At 39.8% G+C, this 23037-nt stretch overlaps 1 protein-coding gene across 3 annotated transcripts in view; it reads left to right on the forward strand.

Annotated features, from left to right (window-relative positions):
* Positions 1-12779: 12779 nt before the first annotated feature.
* SEPHS1 (selenophosphate synthetase 1) overlaps positions 12780-23037 on the forward strand; it is a 32529-nt gene continuing 22271 nt past the window's right edge. For 2 of the 3 annotated variants that reach the window (XR_015795104.1, XM_088134846.1), the window contains exons 1-4: positions 12780-13104; positions 18741-18920; positions 19762-20031; positions 22177-22280. Coding sequence is in view for 2 of the 3 variants with exons in the window: in XM_088134846.1 (XP_087990972.1) it covers positions 19839-20031; positions 22177-22280 (297 nt within the window). In the remaining variant the exon portion in view is untranslated. The remainder of the gene's footprint in view (positions 13105-18740; positions 18921-19761; positions 20032-22176; positions 22281-23037) is intronic. The other variant, XM_088134847.1, reaches the window with a different exon arrangement.

Here is a 23037-nt window from a genome sequence, read left to right on the forward strand (position 1 = left end):
TATGTGCATCGCACATGCAACACACACGAAAAAGGTATGTGGCTCTGATGGCACGGTGGCAGCTGCCATCTTGACTTTTCTGACCCCCCACCCATGAACGTTCCTGATATATATGTTATATAGAGACAGGTTTAACTATACATGCTTCCTCCACCAGATGTTTAGTAAGACGGTTTATGTAAGTGCTGACAGTTCTGTAAAATTACAAGCCCCAGTTTTTCCATTTTGGCCAGTGAATATTTTAGCGCATCCAGTTCATCAACTGTTTTCTAAATCAACGTCAATCTAAAATACACATTGCTTAAGGCATTTGCTGTTCCACCCTTTATAAATATTTATTCCTGGGCCATTTACAGTGCAAACTAAAAGAAAACAATAACATTGTACTTAAAAATCCAAATGATTTAGAAAACAGAGCCAAGACCTCCCATCTGTAGCCTTCAAAATTATCATTTCTTATTTACCATGCATTGCCTTAGCACACACCCCTTTGGAGTATAAGAAAGGAAAAGTATTTTTTTAGAAAATTTATATAGATTTATATATAGTCCAAGCTTCTGTCCTTAAAGGAAAAGAGTCCCACAGAAGGTTTTTCCTTCTGCTAATTTGGTGGCACCTCTGCTAAGTGTTTGATGGAGTGATTCGCCTCTCTTACAAATGTCAGCAAAGATGTTTCGCTATCTTAGCAGTGAGGCAAAGAATTCAAAAGCTCTGATCACTCAGCTTTCTTCTTCTGATGCAAGCTCTACATTTTGGCTCTTCTAGGCTGCTGAGACTTGCTCACCTTGGCGTTACAAACTGGATGGAGGGATAATTTAGTAGAAGATAGCCATGATCAACTGGGGTTCTCCCTTCAGCCCAGCCCTAAGAAAATGACTGAGATCTTCCTGCCTCAAACAGAATTTAAACTTTGTACCAAACCTGAAACATCACAGTTAGACATGGGTCTATGCAGGGTTGCAAGTGAGGAAGGCTTAGTGAGAAATTCCTTTATTAAGTCAACGGGGCCAAGTCTCTAGATATAAATAAATTTATTCGCAATTCAAGTTTATTAGGAAAAGAGGAATAAGATGGGAAGGCAACAATCACACACAGAGAATTCCAAATAAAATGCATACACTCAGCCCACTTAAAGTAGTTACTTAAAACTTCCTTGAAGTTTTTGGCTTTCTGAACTTGTTCATAGTTCACTGCAGGGAGAATGGTTAAGGAAAAATCACCTGGGTGTCTGGTTTGGATGTCGTGAGATCTCCTTGGTCCTTCTTGTTCCTTCCCTTATTTGAGCATTATCCTCAGTTTTATAGAGTGTGGAGGGTCAGCGAAAGCCTGTCTTTTGGGGGAGACTGTGCATGGCTTTCCCCAACCAAGCAATGCCAACAAATAATGGCTAATTATTAAGACACAGTCTTAGTTTTCACTAGTTGTGCCACTGTAGAAATGGGGTGAAATGAGAGAGGCTTTTTTGTGTGGGGGTGTGGGGACACAGACTATAATAGTCAGTTCACAGACTGATAATTATTCAGGAGATGGTTTTCTAAACAGCTGCCTGTAAGCTCATCTTCCCAGTGGAAAGAATTGCCTCCCCCCCAGTTCACAAGAAAGTTGTTAGAAATGGACAGAAAAAAAATGGAAAAAATCTCTGTTGTAATATATTGAGGGATAAATTCAGACCAAATTGGAAATAGCCCACCTGCTGAAATTCTTGTAACCTGACCACTTTCATCTCAATAAATCTTGTTAAAGAAGAGTGTGGAAGGCTTGCTTGTAAGAATTATTTTAGGTGAAGTCAGCTGCACAAAAACTGAATTCTATTAATTCAGGATCCCTAGCATAGGAGTTTTAAGAGGCACTGTGGCACCATACCAGAAACTAAGGATCTGTCATACCTTGTTTATGTCTTGATTTAAAATACTTTAAAAATAAGAGACTACTCCAAAACAGGCTCTTGGCCCTATAAAATCTACAATGCATAGAATGTCTTTTTTTTTAAAGTACAAACAAATAAATGTATAATAAATAAATACATTTAGAAGAAAATTCGATATGTCAGAAGACATATGATCAAAGCTTTTTCAAAATTGGAAGATCTCTACCAAACTTTACAATAAGCGCACAGAGCTAGCCAATTCAGCCTTCTGAAAATAGGCAATATTGTAAAAAGCCCAACTCTTGTTATAATGCAACTGATCTGAGCTGGGGGAGAAGCCTGACCAGAGATCTCATATTTCAGAGATGGTTCTCTGACCATCTAGTTGTCTGGACAAACTTAAGGAATTCATTTTGAACAGTAATTCTGAATTGTTTTTCAATCTATGTAAACAACATTTGAATAACAGTAATGCATGGTGTCTGCCTTTTGGAATCATATCTCCTCACCCCAACTCCAGTGGCTGGTCAGCCCCAAGTCCACTAGCCTTTAAAAAGGTTTTAAAATGTGGCTATTTCCCCACGCACTGGGGACAAGAAGAGTAAGCACCCATCCGAAGACGGTAGAAAGGTGAGCCAGGCTGTGTATTAGTGATTAATACTGTTACTGCGGATTGTTTTGTTTTTATTGCTTCTGGTAAGCTGCCTGGAATCACACTATTCAAGTTGGGCAGCCATATAAATCTGAAAGCCCATGGAAACTGAATAAATTGTTGAGTTATTTCTTCCACAAACAGTACTTGGTCCAGTTCTTATAACTACACATTTCCTATATTCCACTCCTTCTAGAAGTCAGACGAAGTTAATTTTGCAAAGTGACGCATAAAAAATTGAGTCTTCACAAACATGTGTTGATCCTACATTCTTCTGGGTTTAGCAATATCGTTTAGAATTGGCAGAAATGCAAGCAGATGTTTGTGGGAGGGACAATGCTTCCCCTCCGTTTTTTCTCCCCTGGGGTAAAAATACATCTAATTATAGGAAGTTATTTCCTATCTGCAGAGGAAAATAACTAAGCAGAGTCTCAGACTTTCTCTTTCGCATAAAGCACAATTGCAGTGGTGTATCCACCGTATAGCTCCTCCTTATGGCACATTGCTCTTCAGCTAATGCCATCTTGTGGCATTTGACCTGTTACACATTCATTTTACCTGTAATGGTCTCATTTCAAATCGGAAACTCAGAGGCAATTTTGAAATGAAATGGAAATGAATTAGAAAGGCCTGCAGGAGAGCCATTAGCATAAATCCAATCAAGAAGGTTTTGTTTAAGTTGCTCGGAAGGGTTTAACTTTTCAGCCCCGTGAAGGGGTGTAAGGAGTTTTTGCTTGCATTGCTTAAGTTTTAAAACAAAACTGCTTTTAGGTTTCAGTAATTATCTTATAGTAATATTAATAATAATAATAACAACAACGAGGAAAATAGGAAAAGAGGGGTAGGAAACCTTGGAAAATCATATTATAAACAGAACAACTCAAAAACATATGGCTCGTAAGTGTTCTTCCTTGATTCTTCCTCAAAAAATAAATAATCCGAAGACTGATAAACACTCTTACCAACCAACTACTGCTGAAAATGAGCTATTCATTTCTCCATATGGAGCTATATCACAGCCTCTCCTCGCTTCCCCCCAAATATTCAGTTCTCAGTAAATTCCAAATGGTGGGTCACCATCAATAAGAACAAACATTTTCACTGCATCTTTAATGTGAGAATAGCTATGACTGTGATCTGTATTTGATATCGATCTGTTAATTCCCACATTTGAATCTGGAAAAGAGGAGATAGATACATGCTACAGAATACAAGTGTCTGTTAAGTGTAGCTTAAAAGTGCTAAGGTATAAAGTGAGAATCAAGCCCTCCACCCATATTAAATTAAATAATAATAATAATAATAATAATAATAATAATGCCACTTAACACACTTTATTTTTTAGCATACAGTTAGGAAATTCTTTTAAGTCCAGTTTTCACAGCGGTGGTGAGCTGTAGATCGCAGAGGGAGGTACCCGTGATCATATGTTATTCTGTACATCCACCCCAAATCCTACACCATGATGGTATATTATATCCTCACACCTCCAAATTCCATGGATAATATTGCTATGATTATAACAACATTATCCATGGAATAATATTGATGGAGTGGATTGTTATCCATGGAACATTTTCTGTAATTGAAGGTACTCCTCTAGAAGTTCTTAGAGTGAAATAGCAGTTGTTTAAAATTGTAACAGCAAAAAACCTAGCTAGTAAATTATCAAAATAAGTACTTATGCATCCTTCTATTGAATTTCCACAACAAGGGTGGATGGCTTGACAAGGACTTCACATACAAGGTCGAAAGGTTATGGTTTGCACAAAAAAGGGTAATTAATGTGAGAATAAGGTAGGTATAGCCCAAGTTCACCATTTCTTTAAAGAGAATTCTTAGGCAAATGCATGAGTTAATATAGCCTGCCATCCAAATATAAGTGTTTGGGAGATCTGCCTGTAGAAGGTGTCACTACATTAAAACGTGAAAAAGATAATATCATTTGCTGTCTACTGAAGCACTGTCAGTGGAGATTTACCCTTCCAATTTTGGAACATGAATTATTTTGCAATAATTAGGTTTTATTGTGTTTTCATTGACATCTGACAATTCCCAAAATACACTTTAGGCATCTACACCTTGTGAATATTGTTACAAACTGGAAGGATAAATCATTTAAAACTTCTCTAGCAGACACTTTTTACCAGGGGTATTCCTGTGTAAGATAACCATGATAGGCTGCCTAGTCAGGGTGAGAGTCTACCCAGGATGTCTCTTTTTAGTCCAAATCAAGGAAGACAGACAAGAAGGTTCTTTGGATCTTCCTGCCCAAAGATCAGAAATTCAAAACTTCTGCCAGTCCTGAAACTGAAGGAGTAACGGTGTAATCTCAAAATCTTGCATACGGGGAAAGCTTCAATGAGAAATTTCTTTTTAAAACCAGTAAAGGCAGACCTCAAGAAATAGAAAGGATTTTAATAAGAACAGGGGGATGGAAGGAAAGTAGATTATCCCATGCACAGAGAATCCCAAATGAAATCAGTTCTGTAAGCCTATCAAAACTTGTGGCTTCTTATCTCCTTGAATAAATTCTTCAGACCAGCATGTATTCACTGCAGAGGAGATGACTTGTGAAAGTCCACCAACATGCCGACGGGAGGACTAGGACTCGCAGTCTTTTGGTTTCTATCCTGGTGCCTTCACCACTACACCAAACTAGCTCTTGAAAGTATTACTGTAAGATCTAATATATTGGATCCTTTCTAATATATAGATTGAATAGTTTATTAATGTATTTCATAGCTGTAATTTTACCTTTTGGCCATTGCCCTTGACAACTGTAGTCAATGTAAATGGATGAGATGATCAAATTGTACACTTTTGTATGCTAATTAAGGAAATCATCTTTTATTAATAAAGTTGCTGAGAGCTCATTTTTATAATTAAAATACAAAATATCATAAAGCATGTTTTGTAATGTCGGAAAATATGATTCTAAATTATCCTTATCTCTACATGAAGCCAAATCACATCATTCAAATGTAGCAACATGGTCGGGGTTCACAGGCACTGTTAAACCACAGTTTAGTGAATAACCTACCAACTATACACTATTTTTACAATGCCTGGGTTTCATAAAACACTTTAAATAAACAACTTTCTGACTTAGAGGGCTGTGTACGCTCATTGTGTTGTCTCTTTTATTAGTTTCTAATGCCTCCGTTCTCAAGGATGTTTAAGAACTGCAGTTCTTTGATCGCAATCGGCTGCATGTATGTGGCTGTGACTAACTGGGGCCCCTTCTTATGGTTTCAGCAGGCACCTTGAGAGAGCTGGAAGGTGTTAGACCCAAATCATGCATGAAAGTAGAGCCACGAGAAGGGTGGCCCTTTCAGAGCTCCATTCCATGCACGCAGAAGAAGCAGCCTCAAACGTTTTTGATACTGCATTGCTTGATAATGTAAACGATATCAGCAAGCTGGGCAGTATATTTTTTTAAAATATATATTTTTATATGCTATGTTTTTTATAACATAGATTTGCAAGACATCCTTTGTAAATAGAAGGTTCTCTCATCCAAGGTCTAACAGACATGAGTTGAACCTGTTTTATTTACAACTCCCCTGTTTGGCACATTCACCCTCACCAGACGCTTAAATGTTTTACTAATTAAGATAGACAGTGAAATTATATAGCATGCTAGCCATTTCCCTGGGTGGAGATGTTCCAGGGACCGCAATGCTGATTTTATTTTCTCTAATTAGTGATTCAAGCCACATTTTGAAAGTTGTCACGACAAATAATATAAAAACCAAGCATGAGAGGGGAAAACAAGTATTCTTTTAAACTAGATTATTTTTCTCACATGTACATCTCGGTCTCCTCAGCTGGAGACCTGTCACCTTCCTCATTTAAAGAGTAACTATTAAGAAATCATTTCCTAACTATTTGTTCCCATTGATGGAACATCCAAAACAATGTTCAACTTGAACCAGCGATCTGCTTAACAAAGGAATGGCTGGTCAGTAGCCTTCACAACAGCTACAGCTGACAAACAGCAGAGAGTTTGCTCATGAATTTCAAATCACACTCAGGTAATTACTTATGACTGTTCCAGAAACCAAACGTGTAGTTATATCACAAACCCTAATTTTTGTGGTGGTAGATTTGATTTAAAAAAAAAAAAAAATTTAAAGGCCGAGTTAAAGGTTAAACACCCAACATTAAGCTTCAGTGACTCTGAATTCTTGTCCTGTCTGGAATTTCACATGGCAAAAAGTGAAGCCAACATCCAAGTTTGAGAACCAGCAAATTCAGTAGAGAAGATTTGGTTGAAGTCCAGTCCAGAGGTCATGAAAAACAATTCTGATATTTATCTAAAGTTTCAAAGTGTCAGAGGACAAGGTTTGGCAGAGGTTCAGCAGGGGTCAAAATATCCACCAGCTTGTCACTGCAGGGTGCAAGCCACAGAGCATTGCCAGGCTGACTATCACAGCTTGAAGGAACCCAAACCAAGCTTTGATGCCCAAAGTTCTTAATCTCCTTCACAGCATGGGTAGCACTGCTCAGGTTGGATTATGGTTGCTGGTTTCAGCAGACTACTTCCAAGTAGACCATGCCCCTCAGATGCTCAGCCAAGCAATCTGGCACACCTCCATATGCCTGGTGCTTGATTCAGAGATGTTCTCACAGACTTGGCAGTGGGACCTTGTTGTGGAGAAGAGAAATCACTTCTGGCAAGACCTCAAAATGCAGCCCTGGCTGTTGGAGATGCGTCTCATCCGCCTCGCCATTCCCATTGAACTTCTGCTCCTTCCCTTCTTTGAAAGAGGGCCCATGACAATCCTTTGGCAGGGAAAAATTAACATTAATAAAAAGCGTATGAGCTTAGGAGCAGACATTTCCGAAATGCCTTATGAGGAGAGTTTGAGGATTGTGCTGGCTTAGTGAGTGGTGAGAAATGGCAAGAGAAAGACATTTTGGAAAAATGCACCCTTTAAAGCAGGTGGTTTCGACTCATAGAAACATTATTTATGTACGCAAGCAACTGGCTGGGAGGCGTATGAGATTATGTAAAATAAAAAGCACAACGTAGAACAAGCCCAACGTTTTAATCGCTGCCAGACACTGCAAGAGGAGTTTGGTTTTTAGTTCTGTCCTTTTCTCTGTTGCTTAAGATGATAAAACAGAAAGCTGATGGCTAGATTTATATCCTCAAGGGAGCTACTCCCTATCAGATATCAGCAGATTCTGCTGGTACAAACTCTTCTCCTTGGAACGAAGTAAAACAATTCAACAGAAAGTAAGGTATTTTTTAAACTTCACATAAATAAAATATCCCGATAAAGAAATCCATTAACTGCATGAAAATGAAACTGTAAAACAATGTTTCTCAACCTTGACAACTTTAAGCTGTATGGACTTCAACTCCCAGAATTCCCCAGCCCATGCTGGCTGGGGAATACCAGGAGTTGAAGTCCACACATCTTAAAGTTGCCAAGGTTGAGAAACACTGCCGTAAAAATCTTCTAATTCTTTGTAACTTATTTAAATCCTTTCCCAGTATCTGGGGGTGGTGGGGGTTTGGACTGGGCCTATAGGCTTCAACTCAACCCTTGCCTGACTGATTGGCTTTGTGTTTTGGGGCACCCCAGTTATGGGGATTCTCCATCTCTTGTTCTGGATGGGGTTGCCCTGCCCCAAACAGAATCTGCGCACAATTCTGTTTTGGGGGTCCTCCTCAACTCATGGCTCCTGTTTGAGGAACAAGTAGTGGCCATGACCAGAAGAGCCTTTGCACGGCTTTGTGTGGTGTGCCAGTTGCGCCCTTTCCAGACCAGGAGGCTCTCCTCCTGGTCGCTCACGCCTTAGTCCCCTCCCAGATGGACTGTTGCAATGGGCTCTGAGACAGCCCTTGAAGAGCATCTGGAAGCTGCAGTTATGGGTCCCATCCATTAATATGTGGCTGGTGAGGCCCAGGAAGAGAGCCTTTTTGATCATTACACCTGCCCTGTGGAACATCGTCCCCCCCAGGAGATCAAATTGGCCCACACCCTGTTGGCTTTTCGCAAGGCCCTGAAAACAAGGATGTGTTCCCAGACATGGGGGTTGGATTTGGAACTCTTGAGGTGGTTGGTTTTAAATGAGGGTTGTGTGTTGCTTATTAAATATGACCACGTATTTGTTTTGGTGCAGATACGTCATTTTCCATTATTGTTAGCTGTCCAGAGTCATTTTGTTGAGATGGGCAGCCCCAGGGATTGAATAAAACAGATAAAAAATGAATTTAAAAGTTTTTGAACAAATCTGCTTTCACACTCAATAGGATAATCCACTAATACAAATTAAACTTTTAGCTTGGAGCCAAATGTTGGTAAGAAGCTCTAAGGCCCAAGAAAAGCAGCTTTTAATGGGGAAGAGACAAGTTGGGAAAAACGCAGTTATTACCAGAGTTGTTCTTTCATTCCTAGCTCAAGAACATTTTGGCCTTTAGAGAAGGAGAATGGGCTGCAGAAACCCTGATGACCTCTGCATGGCAGCAAAGAGATAAAGATGACTTGTGGCTTTTCACTAGCAGATTTCTACAGCCCAAATATGGTAGTTCTAGCAGAAGCAACAGTAGCTTAAGCCACCATAGCCAACAGTAGACATGTAATTAGTGGGAAATAGAAGATGTAAACCAGTCAAAAATAAATACAATCTGCAGGTAGTTTTATTATTAGGTAAAACTTGCTCCAACCACGAAGGTATGCTGTTTCTAAACATGTTATGTGAGCATATATTTAATAATCACCAGGGATGCTTGGATAAAGATGTAAATTTTTTATCATAGAATATCAGTGGAATTAATGAAATATATACCATCATTGATTGAATGATTATGTGCCATCATGTTTCATTTTTATTTTTTTATTCAATTGCTGCAACACGTAAGGTCTAACAATATGCGTTTGTCGGTTATTTATCAGTTATACAATAAAAACACAAAAATATAACCGATGGGCAGAATTCAGGTTATAAGGGTTAAAAAATGCCCATTAACAATAGTTCAAAAGGTTGCAATGAAGATCAAGGGAAGCTAGATTTACAATGGCAGCGAAGATCTTGAATTGATTGTGTCAACTCTTAGCAACCACATACTGTAGATCTTCTCCATGACAATCTGTCCCTAACCTGGTCTTCCAACGGTGCCCCCCATCGCCACTGTAACTGAGTCCCTCCACCTTGCTGCTGGTCGTCCTCTTCTCTTTCCTTCCACTTTTCCCAGCATCAGAACCTTCTCCAGAGAGCGGGGTCTTCGCATCGTTTGTCCAAGTAGGATAATTGGAGTGCTGAGAGTTCTCCCTCGAGACACAAATGGCCAAGCTCAAATTATCCTGTTTCGGACACACTGTGTGAAGTCCTGGCTCCTTTGAGAAGTCCATTGTGCTGGGAAAGTGGAAGGAAAGAGAGAAGGATGCCCAGCAAGGCAGATGGCTTCGATTATAGTGATGATGGGTGCACTACTGGAATATCTGAAGAGATGGTTGGCAACAGATCGTCCTGGAGAAAGTCTCTCTATGTGGTTGCTAAGAGGTGATACTGATTTGATGGCCCATAATCAACCTATCAATAGCTAAAGGAATAATTGGGATATTCATTAAACAAAATAGAAAAAGAAAAAAAAATCAAGTGATATTTTTTCCTGAGAACTCAAAATGCTACCAACAGTTCCAAAAATCTCCAATTTAAATGTTATATGCAATCTAGAAGCTGGTTCCCATCAAATCTACATTAGCTAAAATCCAGCTTCTTAGTAAGTATTTTAATAGAAAACTTGAGGCACAGCAGTGAGGAAAAAAAGGTCACTTGATTCCTTGAAGCTGGGTTCACATATTGTACTGAGTATAATCATTTAATGGTGGTTCGTTGAATTAGCCAAGTTCCTACATCACCCAAAGCCAAAGCCAAACTATGTTATAACAGTGGCAGCATCTGGATTCAGCCAGGCAACAATCTGGCACCAGCAGGATCCCGTCATAATTTCCTCAGTGGCTTGGCCAAGGTGTAATCTTTCTGAACAGCGGCCAAAACAGAAAGACAATGAAAAAAAGTGAATGCTCAAGCATGCTGTTTGCTCACTTTCTATAATTTGGCATTGCTTTTTAAATAAATGTGGGCAGACGTTTGGAGTCTGGGAAGCCAGCAAATAAGCTCTGAGGTGCTGATTCCTCTATTTTATTTTACTTTTTAAAATAACTCCTCAAACATTTACAGTCACATATTTAACAGGGACAAAATTATTCTCGTGTACATTTCCTTTGCTACACTGGTTCCTACTGATGTTCAGTTACCCAGGATTTGCTGGCTAGATTTACATATCCAAGAGCTATGGCAGATTACCTTGGGTTCACCCTCCATTTCCTCCTTGCAACCGAGGGAGGTTAGGCTGAAAGTGGCTGGCCCAGTGATTTCCACAGGGAAGAGCAGCCTTGAACCTTGCCATAAGCCATAAGGACACTAGCTAGGGATGGGATGTGTGGTACAATTACTCTGAACACTTTGTCTGAATGCGAAACAAAACATGGAATTCTTAAACCATTAACCGCAGAAAGGGATAGAAATGAATAGGGAATCCGAAGGAAGACACACTCCACAGTAAGTGTTGGAGCTGATTAAGAAAAGATGCACGCCCCACAACGGCTGAAAGTACTTTGTGGCTAAATATGTGTGGACTGGGGAATTCTGGGAGTTGAAGTCCGCCCATCTCAAAGTCGCCAAGGTTGAGAAACACTGGCTTAACGTATCATTCCAAAAGATATTAGAATTAGTATCTATGATTTGGGGAACCCCTAATGTGTTGTAGTTTGCATCTATCAGGCTAGATTCAAACATTGCACAAAACGTGATTTGCTGAATTATGGACAGTTCAGCCTGTCCGTTTGGCTGGGCACAAGCAACTGGCTAAGGCTAAAGACCTGCATTTGGGAGCCCGGGAGGTGTACTGTGGAAATGAGAAGCAGTATTTTGTTTTCTTCTTCTTCAGCTTTCTTTCAGAGGGAAAACACATTCTGCGAATAGGTATGGATATTTGGCAAACCTGCATCTGTATTAAAGGTCGTTCCACAAGCACTCTAGACACACTTAAAAGCATTCAACCTGAGTGGCCAGAAAATAAGGCCAGCCTGTCTCTCGCAGGCTGGGAATGCGCTATACGTGGGTGCACTGAGGGCCAGGCATTCTTAATAAAACTTGTTCCACGATGGAGAAGCCCTCTGGACGTGCTTAAAAGCATTCAGCCTGAGGATGCCAGGGGACAAAAAGGGGGGGGGGGTTGTCATCCTCCTTCAAGCTGCTCTTTTCAGAATAGAAATCTGCAGACAGGTAGGTGAACTTTAATGACACTTTGACATCTCCTTCAAGTCCAGCTTGACTCCTAACCTGTCCTACATGGTCACATCATGCCAGTGCCTGCTTTTAGCTTCCTAGATGAGCCTACTTATACCTAGAAAGAAAAAAAAAAGGGGGGGAAGGTCCGAATGTTATGGAACTACTTAATTCATAAAGTCTCAGGTGCCTACTAATATATTTTAAGCAAACCACTAAAGTGAAATGCATGAACATATACGTCCTCCTTTAAGTTGAGCCTGATGACTTCATTGGCCATATCCATGGAGTCTTCTGGACAACAATACAGAAGAAGTGCTTTGCCTTCTCCAGGGATTTATTTTCAACTACCTAGTCTAGTCTACTGAATGGCATTTCCTGGTGGTCTCTCATCCATGCAGGTCTGGCCCAGTTTAGCTGCTAAGGCCAGAGAAGACCTGCCAGATGCTATAAGATCCCAACTCCCGGAGACTTTTAAACGTGTCACATAATTTTCTGGCAGCAATTTGAAAGCAGTTTGTTCCTGCCTTCATCCAGGATGTTTTCCTAACTGAGACTTGGGATCTCCTGGTAGCCTCCCATCCAAGCCAGTTCTGGCCATGCTTAGCCCAGACAATGCCAGTCAGGTGCTACCACCTGCACAGTCTCCTTCAGTTGATAAGCCACTTTTCCAGAAGGGTCATGTAGGGTCCCTGCCTTCTTCTGGATTTTTTTTCCCCAAAATCCTTAGCTGCAATTAGAAGCCCTGCATCTCCTGGTGGCCTCCCATCCGCGCAGCACAGGAGAAAGAGAAGGCCTCCGAGGGGGCAGAAAATGAAGGGGGAGGCGAAAAAAGAGGGAGATCCTCCCCCAAGGCGCCTGCCTCTGCCCTGCCCCCGCCCCCCGCGCTTCAAAACCGAGCCACATGTGCGCGCGCCTCCTGCGCAGGCGCTTTCGGAGTCCCGCGCGTGCGCAGGGAGGGGGCGGCAGCTCCCTCCCTTCCGAGGCAGGACTCGGGCGCAGCCGTTAGTCTCTCCCCCCCTCAGCCCCCCCAGCGGGCGGGGCGGGAGCGGCCGTTGAGGGAGGGGAAGGAGGCGGGGAGGATTAACCACCTCGTGCCCGCGGCGGTACCGACGCGCCTTCCCCCCCCCCTCTCCTGCGACTGAGGCGGTGCTGAGGGGAGAGGGAGAGCGCCAGCCGGGCCGGCCAGGCGCCCGGTGCATTGTGGGACGGACTGGGGCTTCGGGAGAGGCGCAGGGGAGTCCCGTCCGCGGGCGGGAGAGGAGCCGAGGGAACGGTAAGAGGGCGACCCGGGGAGGGGGGAGGGAGGGGCACTTAAAGGGGAACGCGCCCCCGCCCCACCCCGCGCCCGGATCCGGAGGGTGGGGGGGCGCGCGGGAAGAGGGGCGGCGGAGGAAGGAAAGGAGGGGCTGCTCCGGCCCGAAAGCGCTCCTTTAAAAAAAAAAAAACTGCCCGCCTCTGGAGGGGAAGAGGTTAATCTTTCCGCTCGCCGACATTTTCCTTTTTTTTTTCCGGCTCGCGCTGGGACGGGGGCGGGGGCCTCGCGCGTGCGCCCGACGCGTGGAAGTCCGAGCGCGAGACTGACCAGGCCCTCGCCGCCGCCCCTTTCCTTCCCCCCTCCCGGCGGGCGGGCGGGCGAGGGTTCAAGCCGCCCGCGCTGGCCAAAAGCACGCGCGCACACGCCCTCCCCGGGCCCTTCCAGGAGGAGGAGGAGGAGGAGGAGGAGGAGACGTGTCCGCCTCCGCCCGGCTTGCTGGCGGCGAAGGAGAAGGCGGGAATGTGGCTGGCTGGTTGGCTGGCGGCTTCAGGGACGTGGGAAGGGGCTTCTTCCTCCCCTGCCCTCGCTGCGCTCCGAGGCAGCCAGACCCGGCGGCGGCGGCGGCAGTTGGATGGGCTGGGTTGGGCTTCCTGCTTTCTCCACGTGGTGGAGCCTGAGTCGTGGGCCTGTCCCTGGGCGGCTTGCGCCGATGCCAGGACTATGGCGGAGGAAAGGCTAAAGATGCCCGATTTCGAAAACGCAGGGAGTTCGAGCGAGGCTGCTGTTTCTGAGGGACTCTGGACTCGCTTAGCAAAAGCATGTCGTGGGAACTTCATGTGTTATCGGAGATACGGAATAACATTCGTTGATGTGCTGGAACTGGGGGTGAAATATGGACTGTGTCCACAGTTAACATAACCATGGTTTGCTGGGTTCACTTAATTGCTTGGGTTCATATAATGCACTAGTCCACCACATTTAGCCAAAGGTATGATTTGAACTCGGTGGTGTCTCTACCCTTCAGTTGGCTGGAAAGGCGCTCTCTGGTCTTCCTGTTTAATTTCATCCAACTTTTGTCAAGATTCTGGTGTGTGTGCACGTTTGTATATAATATCACATGCCTATAATGCCTACATGCTCCCAGTGTTTCATATGTCTACAAGCAAAGGCCTCTCCTCATGAAGAGTTTATTGCCCAACGTTTTGTAAATAAATGTCTGTTTTGGGAATTCTTAAAATATTGCTCCTATTTATAAGTCAGAGATATTTAAAATTTCAATTTCCCATTAAATATTGTGATCATGATCCAGTTGACTTTAACTGGCCTCTTAAAATATATTCAGCTCTCACTGGATTTTGACTTAAATTCATACTGAATGCAATGGATCTATTCAGATGCATATTAAGATTGCAGCATGTGTTAAGGCTTCCAACCGTTTTGCCCATCCCATGTTGCAGAATACATCAAATATACTTCAGTAATAATGTAATAATTTAGTAACATATTAATAGAACAGTAACATTTTAGGTAATAATACAGACTGGATATTTTTTTGGGGGGGAATAAAAGTTTAAATAATACAGTAGTTTGATTACAAGTGTCATTTTCTTCAGTGAAGCATTTAGGCTGCACTCCTTTACCAATTTACCTGGTGCAACTCAGTAACATTTTCTCCTGAATAAATGTTTCTATGATTGTGATTTCAAATATTTTACATCTCTGGCATTTATTGAAAGATTTAATTAAAGTAGATGTTTATTAAATTAAGTATGGGGAGCTTATTTTGAGGTTCAGTGAGTCATTCATTACTACAAATACCTAAAATATGTTTTTCCCCTCTGGAATGAAGCAGATTAAATTGTTCACTTAAGCAGTTATTTACAGAAAATAGTAACGTATTGATTGCCAGAACTAATTTGCAGTGTAATGTTCATTCAGACTCTTAATCTGCTAGAATAGGTACAGTTACATGTACTTAGTTATTTGACCAGGTTCCCATAACTGAGTAGTGTTTCTGTTGGACCAGTATGAGTTTGTGGTGCTCTGGAACAGTTTTATGTAGGGATGCATCAATAGCAGTCTTGATACGGCCTCCAGTTATGTACTACTTGTGGCCCTGTCTGAAGCAGTTAGAACTGGCAGTTTATTTAATCTTCATTGCTTTTCCTTGGTATTCTCTGTTCATCCGTATCTCCAAACTCACATACAGGAACTAATACAAAGGACCTTTTTACAACTGTAACCCTAATAGCAAAATGTATGCATCAGTGACTCAACATTAGGGTAATAGTGATTTCTAACTGATAAATAGGGATTAAGTATCTCAAGTATTTTACTGCAACTTGCTAAAAGGAATTGTTAAGCATTCAGACTTAACAGTGATTGAATAAACAATATTCAAAAAGTACACGTTTATTTTACCCTCACACAAGCTGAGTTCATACAAGATGAAATGCCAAAATAAAGCAAAAAAAAAAAAAATTAAGCTGCAACCTTATGTGGTCTCCAGCCCATCTCTAAAATTGGCTGGATCAAAGCATTTGCATTTTTTGGTATTTGGTGGGAATTAAGAGATGAAATTGGTCTTTTCACCCCTTAAAATTCCCAAAGCTCTGTTTGTTTTTCCATCTTAACTGCATCCTTTAACCATAAGAAAGTTGCCCATCCCAGGCTTAATGGGTTGTGTGAACATAGCTTGTTGTGGCTTATTGAATAACCTATGGTTAAACTGTGAGTAAATTATGGTCACCCACAAAGCATGGAGAGGCAGTCATTTGCATACAAAATAGAGAATGGATTGGTTAGTATTTTAGTTATTTATGGATTAGAAAACATACTAACTATCCTGAGACAAAAGATGGGCAAGAGAAAGAAATAAAATAACCATGAACCCTGTTCACATGACAGTCTGTGGCTATTCTCAGGTAACTATGTAACTATCTACAATAATATGGTAATTGAGTGTTAGAAAAAAGAAGGAACTAAAGACTGACCCAGTTAAATTGCCATTTTGAATGGTGTTTCAACCATGTTTGCAGCTGATAGCTCATGTTCCCCCCCTTTTTTTGTACAATTTAGGAAAGGGGGTAAATCAACACTGGCCTCTCCCCATTTCCCCTTCTCTCCCTGTTTCAGCACTTGCTTGAGTGAGGATGAAAAAAAAAACAGCAACAAAGATCATATGACTCCCATTCTGTGCAGCCATGGGTAGTCCTGCAGTTTTTCCAACTCTTAATCCAGAAATGACTAGGGTGTTGGATTGAACTACACATGAGGTCTGTCTGGGTAAGACTAGAGGTACTCTCTGGCTGTGAAGTACATACAGCCTTCCAGATATTATTAGAGTCCAGTTCAGCAACATTTAGAGGGCAGCAGTAGAGACTCATTTTTTTTTAGGTCCAAATTAGAATGAGGTCAAATGCATCTAATCTTTGAGTATATTTCAGAAAAGTGTACCAAATGTGCCCCAACGTCCCTTTTTTGATGATGGAATGGCCAAACAAAAACCATTCTTTGGGTAATTTGGCTAAAAATAATTTGGAAAATATTAAATAATTTTTGTTGAGATGGTAAATACCAGTTTCTTATGGGTCCTTGACCATCAGATTACCTCAGAACCTGAACCTCACAAAGAGGATGTGTTTTCTTCCTACAACCCATAAAGTGTTCCTAAAACAACTGATAGCTTTATCAAACCAGAGCCCTGAGGTCATTGGATGTTTATCGGAGAAGGAAGTGTTCTTTAAGGCAAATGGGTCTCTCTCAGATAATGAGGCGGCAAGTTGATCAAGGAAGATAGAAGTGCCTTGGGAATGGAAAATGGGGTTTAGGAGCCAGAATAGAGACAGCAGTAGGTAAGGATAACAAGGAATAATGTAAGAGATCTAGAAAACTTCACATTGATTTCTTGTACTGACTTGGAGAGTCTAGGTAACACATTGAGTAGCCAGCAAGGCAGATAAAGTGATGGATTAACAAAGACAAAAGATTGGAGGATAGTAACAGTTTCATAGGAAGCAATAATGTGGATGGTTTGTTTATGGTGTCATGTGTATATTTGGTTTATGAACCATGGTCTTAAATCTATAAATAAACTATGGCTAAATAGACCATAAGTGCCATGATTTGTGAGCCCAATACAGAATACAAAGATATTCTAGAGCTATGCTGGAATCATAGCAGAGTGAATCCAGACAAATTAAAATAGGTGTGTTCTGAAATCTGAAAAAAAGAACACTTGAACCTCATAAAATGCAAACTGCTAGAAATTAGATTATTGAGAATTCCTCTGGTACTGCTATGAATTTATACTGTTTAGAAGAGTGGTAATTTACATTTTTTCCTCCCTAATTTAGCTAATTAAAAGATTCTCGTAGGATTGTGTTTTTATCAGATTTTATCAGTTTCAGGCAGTGGAATCTCCGGGAAATTCTAATTAGTTATTTGAGCTAATATGTACATACTGCTGCTAATTCAGAAGCCCCATTTATACAGCCTGCTTAAGCAGGTATTTTAAAATTATGTGTGCAACTTCAAAAACTTGGTCATTCTAAGTTAGGTCTGAGCCTCAGTTTACTCTGGTGACTGTGGTGTGTAATTTATTTTAAGTAGGCCAATATATGTCATGCAAACCTATAAGAGAGGGTTGACCCTGGAACTGGAAGATGATGCAGGTTAGGGAAACTATCCTTCCTAAGCTTCCTCAATGAAATCACAAAGTTACTGCAACTTTTTAGTATTTCATTGAATTGAGAACAGTGAAGTAGCAAGGCTGATAGCTAAAACAAGGGCTGGAGATTAATATAATCAAACCAAAGAGTCAGTTAGGACATACATTGTCACTGGGACTGTGGCAAGAAAAGTTTATTTTGCTGCCCCCATTTAATGTGCAGATTGACTGATAGTAGAAATTTTCCAGGTTGTTAAGGCTGGTTTATTGCTGACCCATTGGGTCAACATTCCACTTTTGAAGGATTGTTTGGCCACTTACAGTTATATTTTACAAAATTGCTCATATTCAATGCCTAGTTTCAAGTAATAAGAGATGGGTGTAGCCGCTACATTGTTTGATTTTAAGGTCTAGATCATTTTGTAGCTGTCATTTTCAGACAGTCTTGAGGAATATTGATTCTCTGAGATTCATTCCAAATTGGATCCATTCCAGTTTGTCTTCCTATCTGGGTTTAGGGTAAGAAATTATTTAGTCATGTTGGTAGATGATATAGATCAAGAAATGGATATGATTGTATCAAGTTGGGTCTCTATTATATTTTGGTTGGTTTTCATATTATCTGTCATCCATAGTATCTTTTTGGATTGTATTTATGGATTGGAACTTGGGGCAGAGTTCAGAAGATGGATCCTGAGGAGATCTCTATTCCCAACTCTTGTTCTTTGAGAGGCTTCAAATCAGGAGCCTGGTAGCATCTTTTCCACTAACAAATTTTAGTAAAAGGCATAAGCTTTCATGAAACATCATCAGATGTGAAACTTTTTTTAATGAAACTTCATCAGATGTTTGAGATACTTCAGGGTTAGGGTTAGGGTCCCTCTTCTCCCCTTTAAACTGCTGGAAGAAATAATCCAGAAGATTATTTCTAAAATGCCATCAGTATACAAATTATAAGCAGCTTTGTCTCTCCTCTAATTCCAAGAATACAATGGAAAACCTAAACAGGAAGGTGAAAAGATGACTGAAGTTCTGGGATGAATGAGGGCAAACAGATTGAAGCTTAATCCAGGCAAGACCAAAATGTTATTGATGGGGAACTCTCGATGTGAATGGAGAAGTGCATCTGACTCTGGATAGGGCTGCATTCCCCCTAAAGAGCCAGGTACACAGATGTGGTCCTTATCATGGAGTCATAGTGTTACCAGTAATGTTTGTTTGTTTGTTTGTTTGTTTGTTTTAAAAAACAGCTTTTGGCTGGTTCCTCAACTGCAGCTTTAGCTAGAAAAGCTGATCTTAAATAACACTGGTATATCTAATGCACAACCGTGTTATTTAAGACTTATCAAAGTTTTGAACCTTTAACTCTAGAGTTCAGCCTTTTCAAGGCTATTTCCATGTTTCAACAAAACAGTTTCATAAGAGGACTTCTGAATTGTCCTGATGTGACCATCAATAATTTATTTGTTTCTGTCTTCATTGCTTTTTTTCCCTATCAAATTCTACTAATACCACATTTATGCACTGAATTAAATTGAATTGGTGTCTTGGTCTGTATTTAGAGTGGTCTCAAAAATTCAGCTCAAGCATCATAGTTTGGCCTGAACTAACATCTACAAAGTGAGCACAGGCTGACTGAAAACAAAAATGATTACTATTTGAATAGGCATTATGCATTTTGCATAAATTTTAAGTTGTTTTCAAAGGATTTATATGGCCTCTTATTTCTAAATAATATGTAGTATATTACAAATACAAGGATTATATACAAAAATCAGTTTGTAATTACATATAGTAAGATTCTACGTGTTTCACTGGGATTTAACTCCACTGTATTGTCACTACAATACGGAGATAAAATAAAATCTAATAGGCTATCTTGCAAAGAATTTGTATTTTCTATGCAAAAATAGTTGGACCTTAACAATATATTTATACAAAATATGTGACTATCATAAATTATAGATGAATTTTATGCTATATGTTTGTATTTTTTTTAAACCTAGACTGATAACCTAGGATAACAAACCAACCTATTTCATAAAGAAGAAGAAAATCTGCCATTACTTACAGTGTGAGAATCATGTCTGTTCGTGAGTCCTTTAATCCAGAAAGTTATGAACTTGATAAAAGTTTTCGGTTAACCCGATTCACAGAACTTAAAGGCACTGGATGTAAAGTGCCTCAGGACATTTTGCAGAAATTGCTTGAATCTTTACAAGAAAATCATTTCCAAGAAGATGAACAATTTTTGGGAGCTGTTATGCCAAGATTGGGTAAGAATACATTTTTATTGGTTTTATATTTTACATGTTAGAGTCATTTCTTAGATCTTTGTGGCACATTATTGAGGAGTGAAACAGAAGTTCCTGGATTAAGTAATTAGTGCCTTTAAAAATCTTCTATTTGAAACCGTAGTGGACCACTGGCATTCAGTATCAGCAAAACTGCTCTAGGATTAGTGGTCTGACTCAGGCATAAGGCAGCTCCATTTAGTTACCTGCTGAAATAGTAATAGAAAACTTTGTTGGATTATATAACATTTTAAAAACCTCTGACTTTTTATTTTATAAGAAAAAGCTTTTATATGCCAGGTTGTTGCCTTAATTATATAAATGTATGGAAATGCTGTTAAGAAAAAATGTTTTGTGAAAACCAACTCTGGACTTCATTATATAATTATATAGTTATCATTGGCTGAATGTCGTAAAAATGGGAGTCTTTTCTTTTTTTCCTATATCCTGCTAATGGTGAGTTTAGTCCATGTTAATTATTTTTGTGTTTTTCTGATTTCTGTGTATCTGTCTGGGAGGCATGTAAGTGAAAAGGCAAATGTTATTAAAAACCAAAACCATATATTGGCTTTTATCTTAGCATTCCAGGTATATCAAATCATTGGAGACAAGCATAGAAAAGTCAGGTACCATAAATTGTTAAGGTAATACTATAGGTCAGTTGATAATTTTTTCTAAGTGAAGGAATACTGAAGGATTCTTTGTTCCTTTCAGATAAATTTAAGAAATAGTTTAAACAGATAGACAAGTCATGGAATCCAAGTCTATCATGGAATTTAAGGGAACATGCATTGATTTCCATGCAGTCTCCCATGCACTGAAAAGATCTAGATATGCTTAATTTTAGTAAGGTTGATGTATCATATGTTTACAGATCATAGTCTCATCTCAATGTGAGGGCTGCCCTGATTCTTTTATAAATACTCAATTTATGCAGGGACCAACATATTTTTGATTCAGCACTAGCTAATCTGGACAGCATAGTGATTTTGGCATAGTCCTTGATTATGTGTAGTGCTTAAAATAAAGGGAACTGGTTCAAGGAATGTTCAGTAGTTTTTCATATTGATAAATACATCCTTGAATTTATAAAAATTGAAATTGAAAGTAGTCATATGTAATATAGAACCCATACATTCGTTGTGAATTCAGGTTGATTCTGCTAAGTACAGTTTCTTCTCAGTTTAAAAAATGTGTTCTTTAGTTGAAGTTCTCTTTCCCAATTTAAAATTATACACATACACACAGATGTTGCCACCTGTTTATCTACTTAATTTAATTTTTTTAAGTAGAAAATAACTTGATTTTCATGTGAGAATCTGGGAACTGTACTACAGGCAGTGTTAGTTGTCCCTTAGAAGTGAAAGAAATGTGTGGAAAGGTCAGAGGCTGTGTCACAGGTTTTTCCTGACAGTCTGCTTTGTGAGAGGACAGAGTTTTGTTCTTCAATTTTCCATCCTTGAAACTAGCTGCTAATTAAGAATGTACTGTATAAATATTGGTAATGTTTGTGTTACTCTTGGAGATCTGATTAATCATAAGGTCAGTGGAAGATATACCTTGAATTCCATCTGAAAGCCAAGGAAAAATCATGTACCTATCTAATTTTTTCCTAACTATATAATTTTCCCTCAAGAGAGGAGTTTTGATGCAGGTTCTAATTTTTTGATAATTTTCAAAACACATTCATTGCATTCCTTTTTTGAATATAGAAAGTAAAACAGGTTTGCATGGTGATTCCACATCTGCTAAATTCATCATGGAAAAAACAACTGTACTCCTAGTAGTGTAGCAACTGGGTGATTTAACAAATATTTGTATGGCTGTTGCTGCAGGTGAAACAAATAAAACTTCTTCAAGAGAATTTGGCTAAGGAGTAGATCTGTTAGTGCATTAGACTTTTCTGCAAAGAGTCCTGCTGAAGACACTGCTGAAGAACATAGCAGTGTTCATGAGAAAAGAAAAATTGAACTATCATTCCATGCTTTCAGAATCACATTTGGGTTGCTGCAGTTTATGTACAGTTTGAATTACCCTAGGAATATGTGGTAATACAAGGGAAATTACAAGAACAGCGCAGTTCTGAAGAATAAAGCAAGTTACTTTTACTGATGTCCTGTATTACAGGAATTGGAATGGATACTTGTGTTATTCCTTTAAGACATGGAGGTTTGTCTTTGGTCCAGACAACAGACTACATTTATCCCATTGTGGATGACCCTTATATGATGGTAAGATGCATAAAAAAGTTTGTCACTTTTTGTCAAATAATAATTTTGGAGGGATGGGGATGGGGGAGAGACTTGGTTTTATCTGGTTTTGGTCCAGTCTTTCTCAGTTTTGTCTGGAACTAGCAGACATTTGAAGAAATCACATTTTTTCTAGCTAGAGACTGATCTTGGTTTGAACATTTGTATTCTTTCTACTCTCTTAACTAAACAAGTGCTTGCCTTATATAAGGAATTTAGTAGTATTCTATCATATTCATATAAACATTCAGAGCAAAAAGTTTTAAGTCTATAGGTAGACTTAAACAGTTAAAAAATCAGAATGTCCTATTTTGCCCCAAAGGAAGATAATACTCAGAGAAATCCTGTTTGCTACTTAACTGTTTTCTCTTACTGACTATGGTTACCAAATTATGACTAAACTAGGTGATTCTCACCCACTCCCATCCCCAATAAATATGTGTATGGGACATATATGCATATGCATGCATATCGGTATATGTCCACTGGATGGAGACTACAGTTTTAAGGAGGGCAAGCCAAGGACAAAATGTCGGTTGATACTAACTGAATTAATGACCATTAGTTAAAATTGTCTATCTGATAATATGCCCTATTTGGAAAATTAGTGTTCATATGCACATAGAAAAACTCTCTTGCACACATATACACTTAACACTCATATAGAGAGACTGGAAATGTGGTCTCTGCAAACATAAATCAATACACAACACTACACTTATTCTGTAGTAAGCTCTCT

This window comes from Python bivittatus, unplaced genomic scaffold, assembly GCF_059951505.1.
Source record: "Python bivittatus isolate LINGU-HERP-01145 unplaced genomic scaffold, Pbiv_v1 ctg000120_np1212, whole genome shotgun sequence".
Classification (NCBI taxonomy): Eukaryota; Metazoa; Chordata; class Lepidosauria; order Squamata; family Pythonidae; genus Python; species Python bivittatus.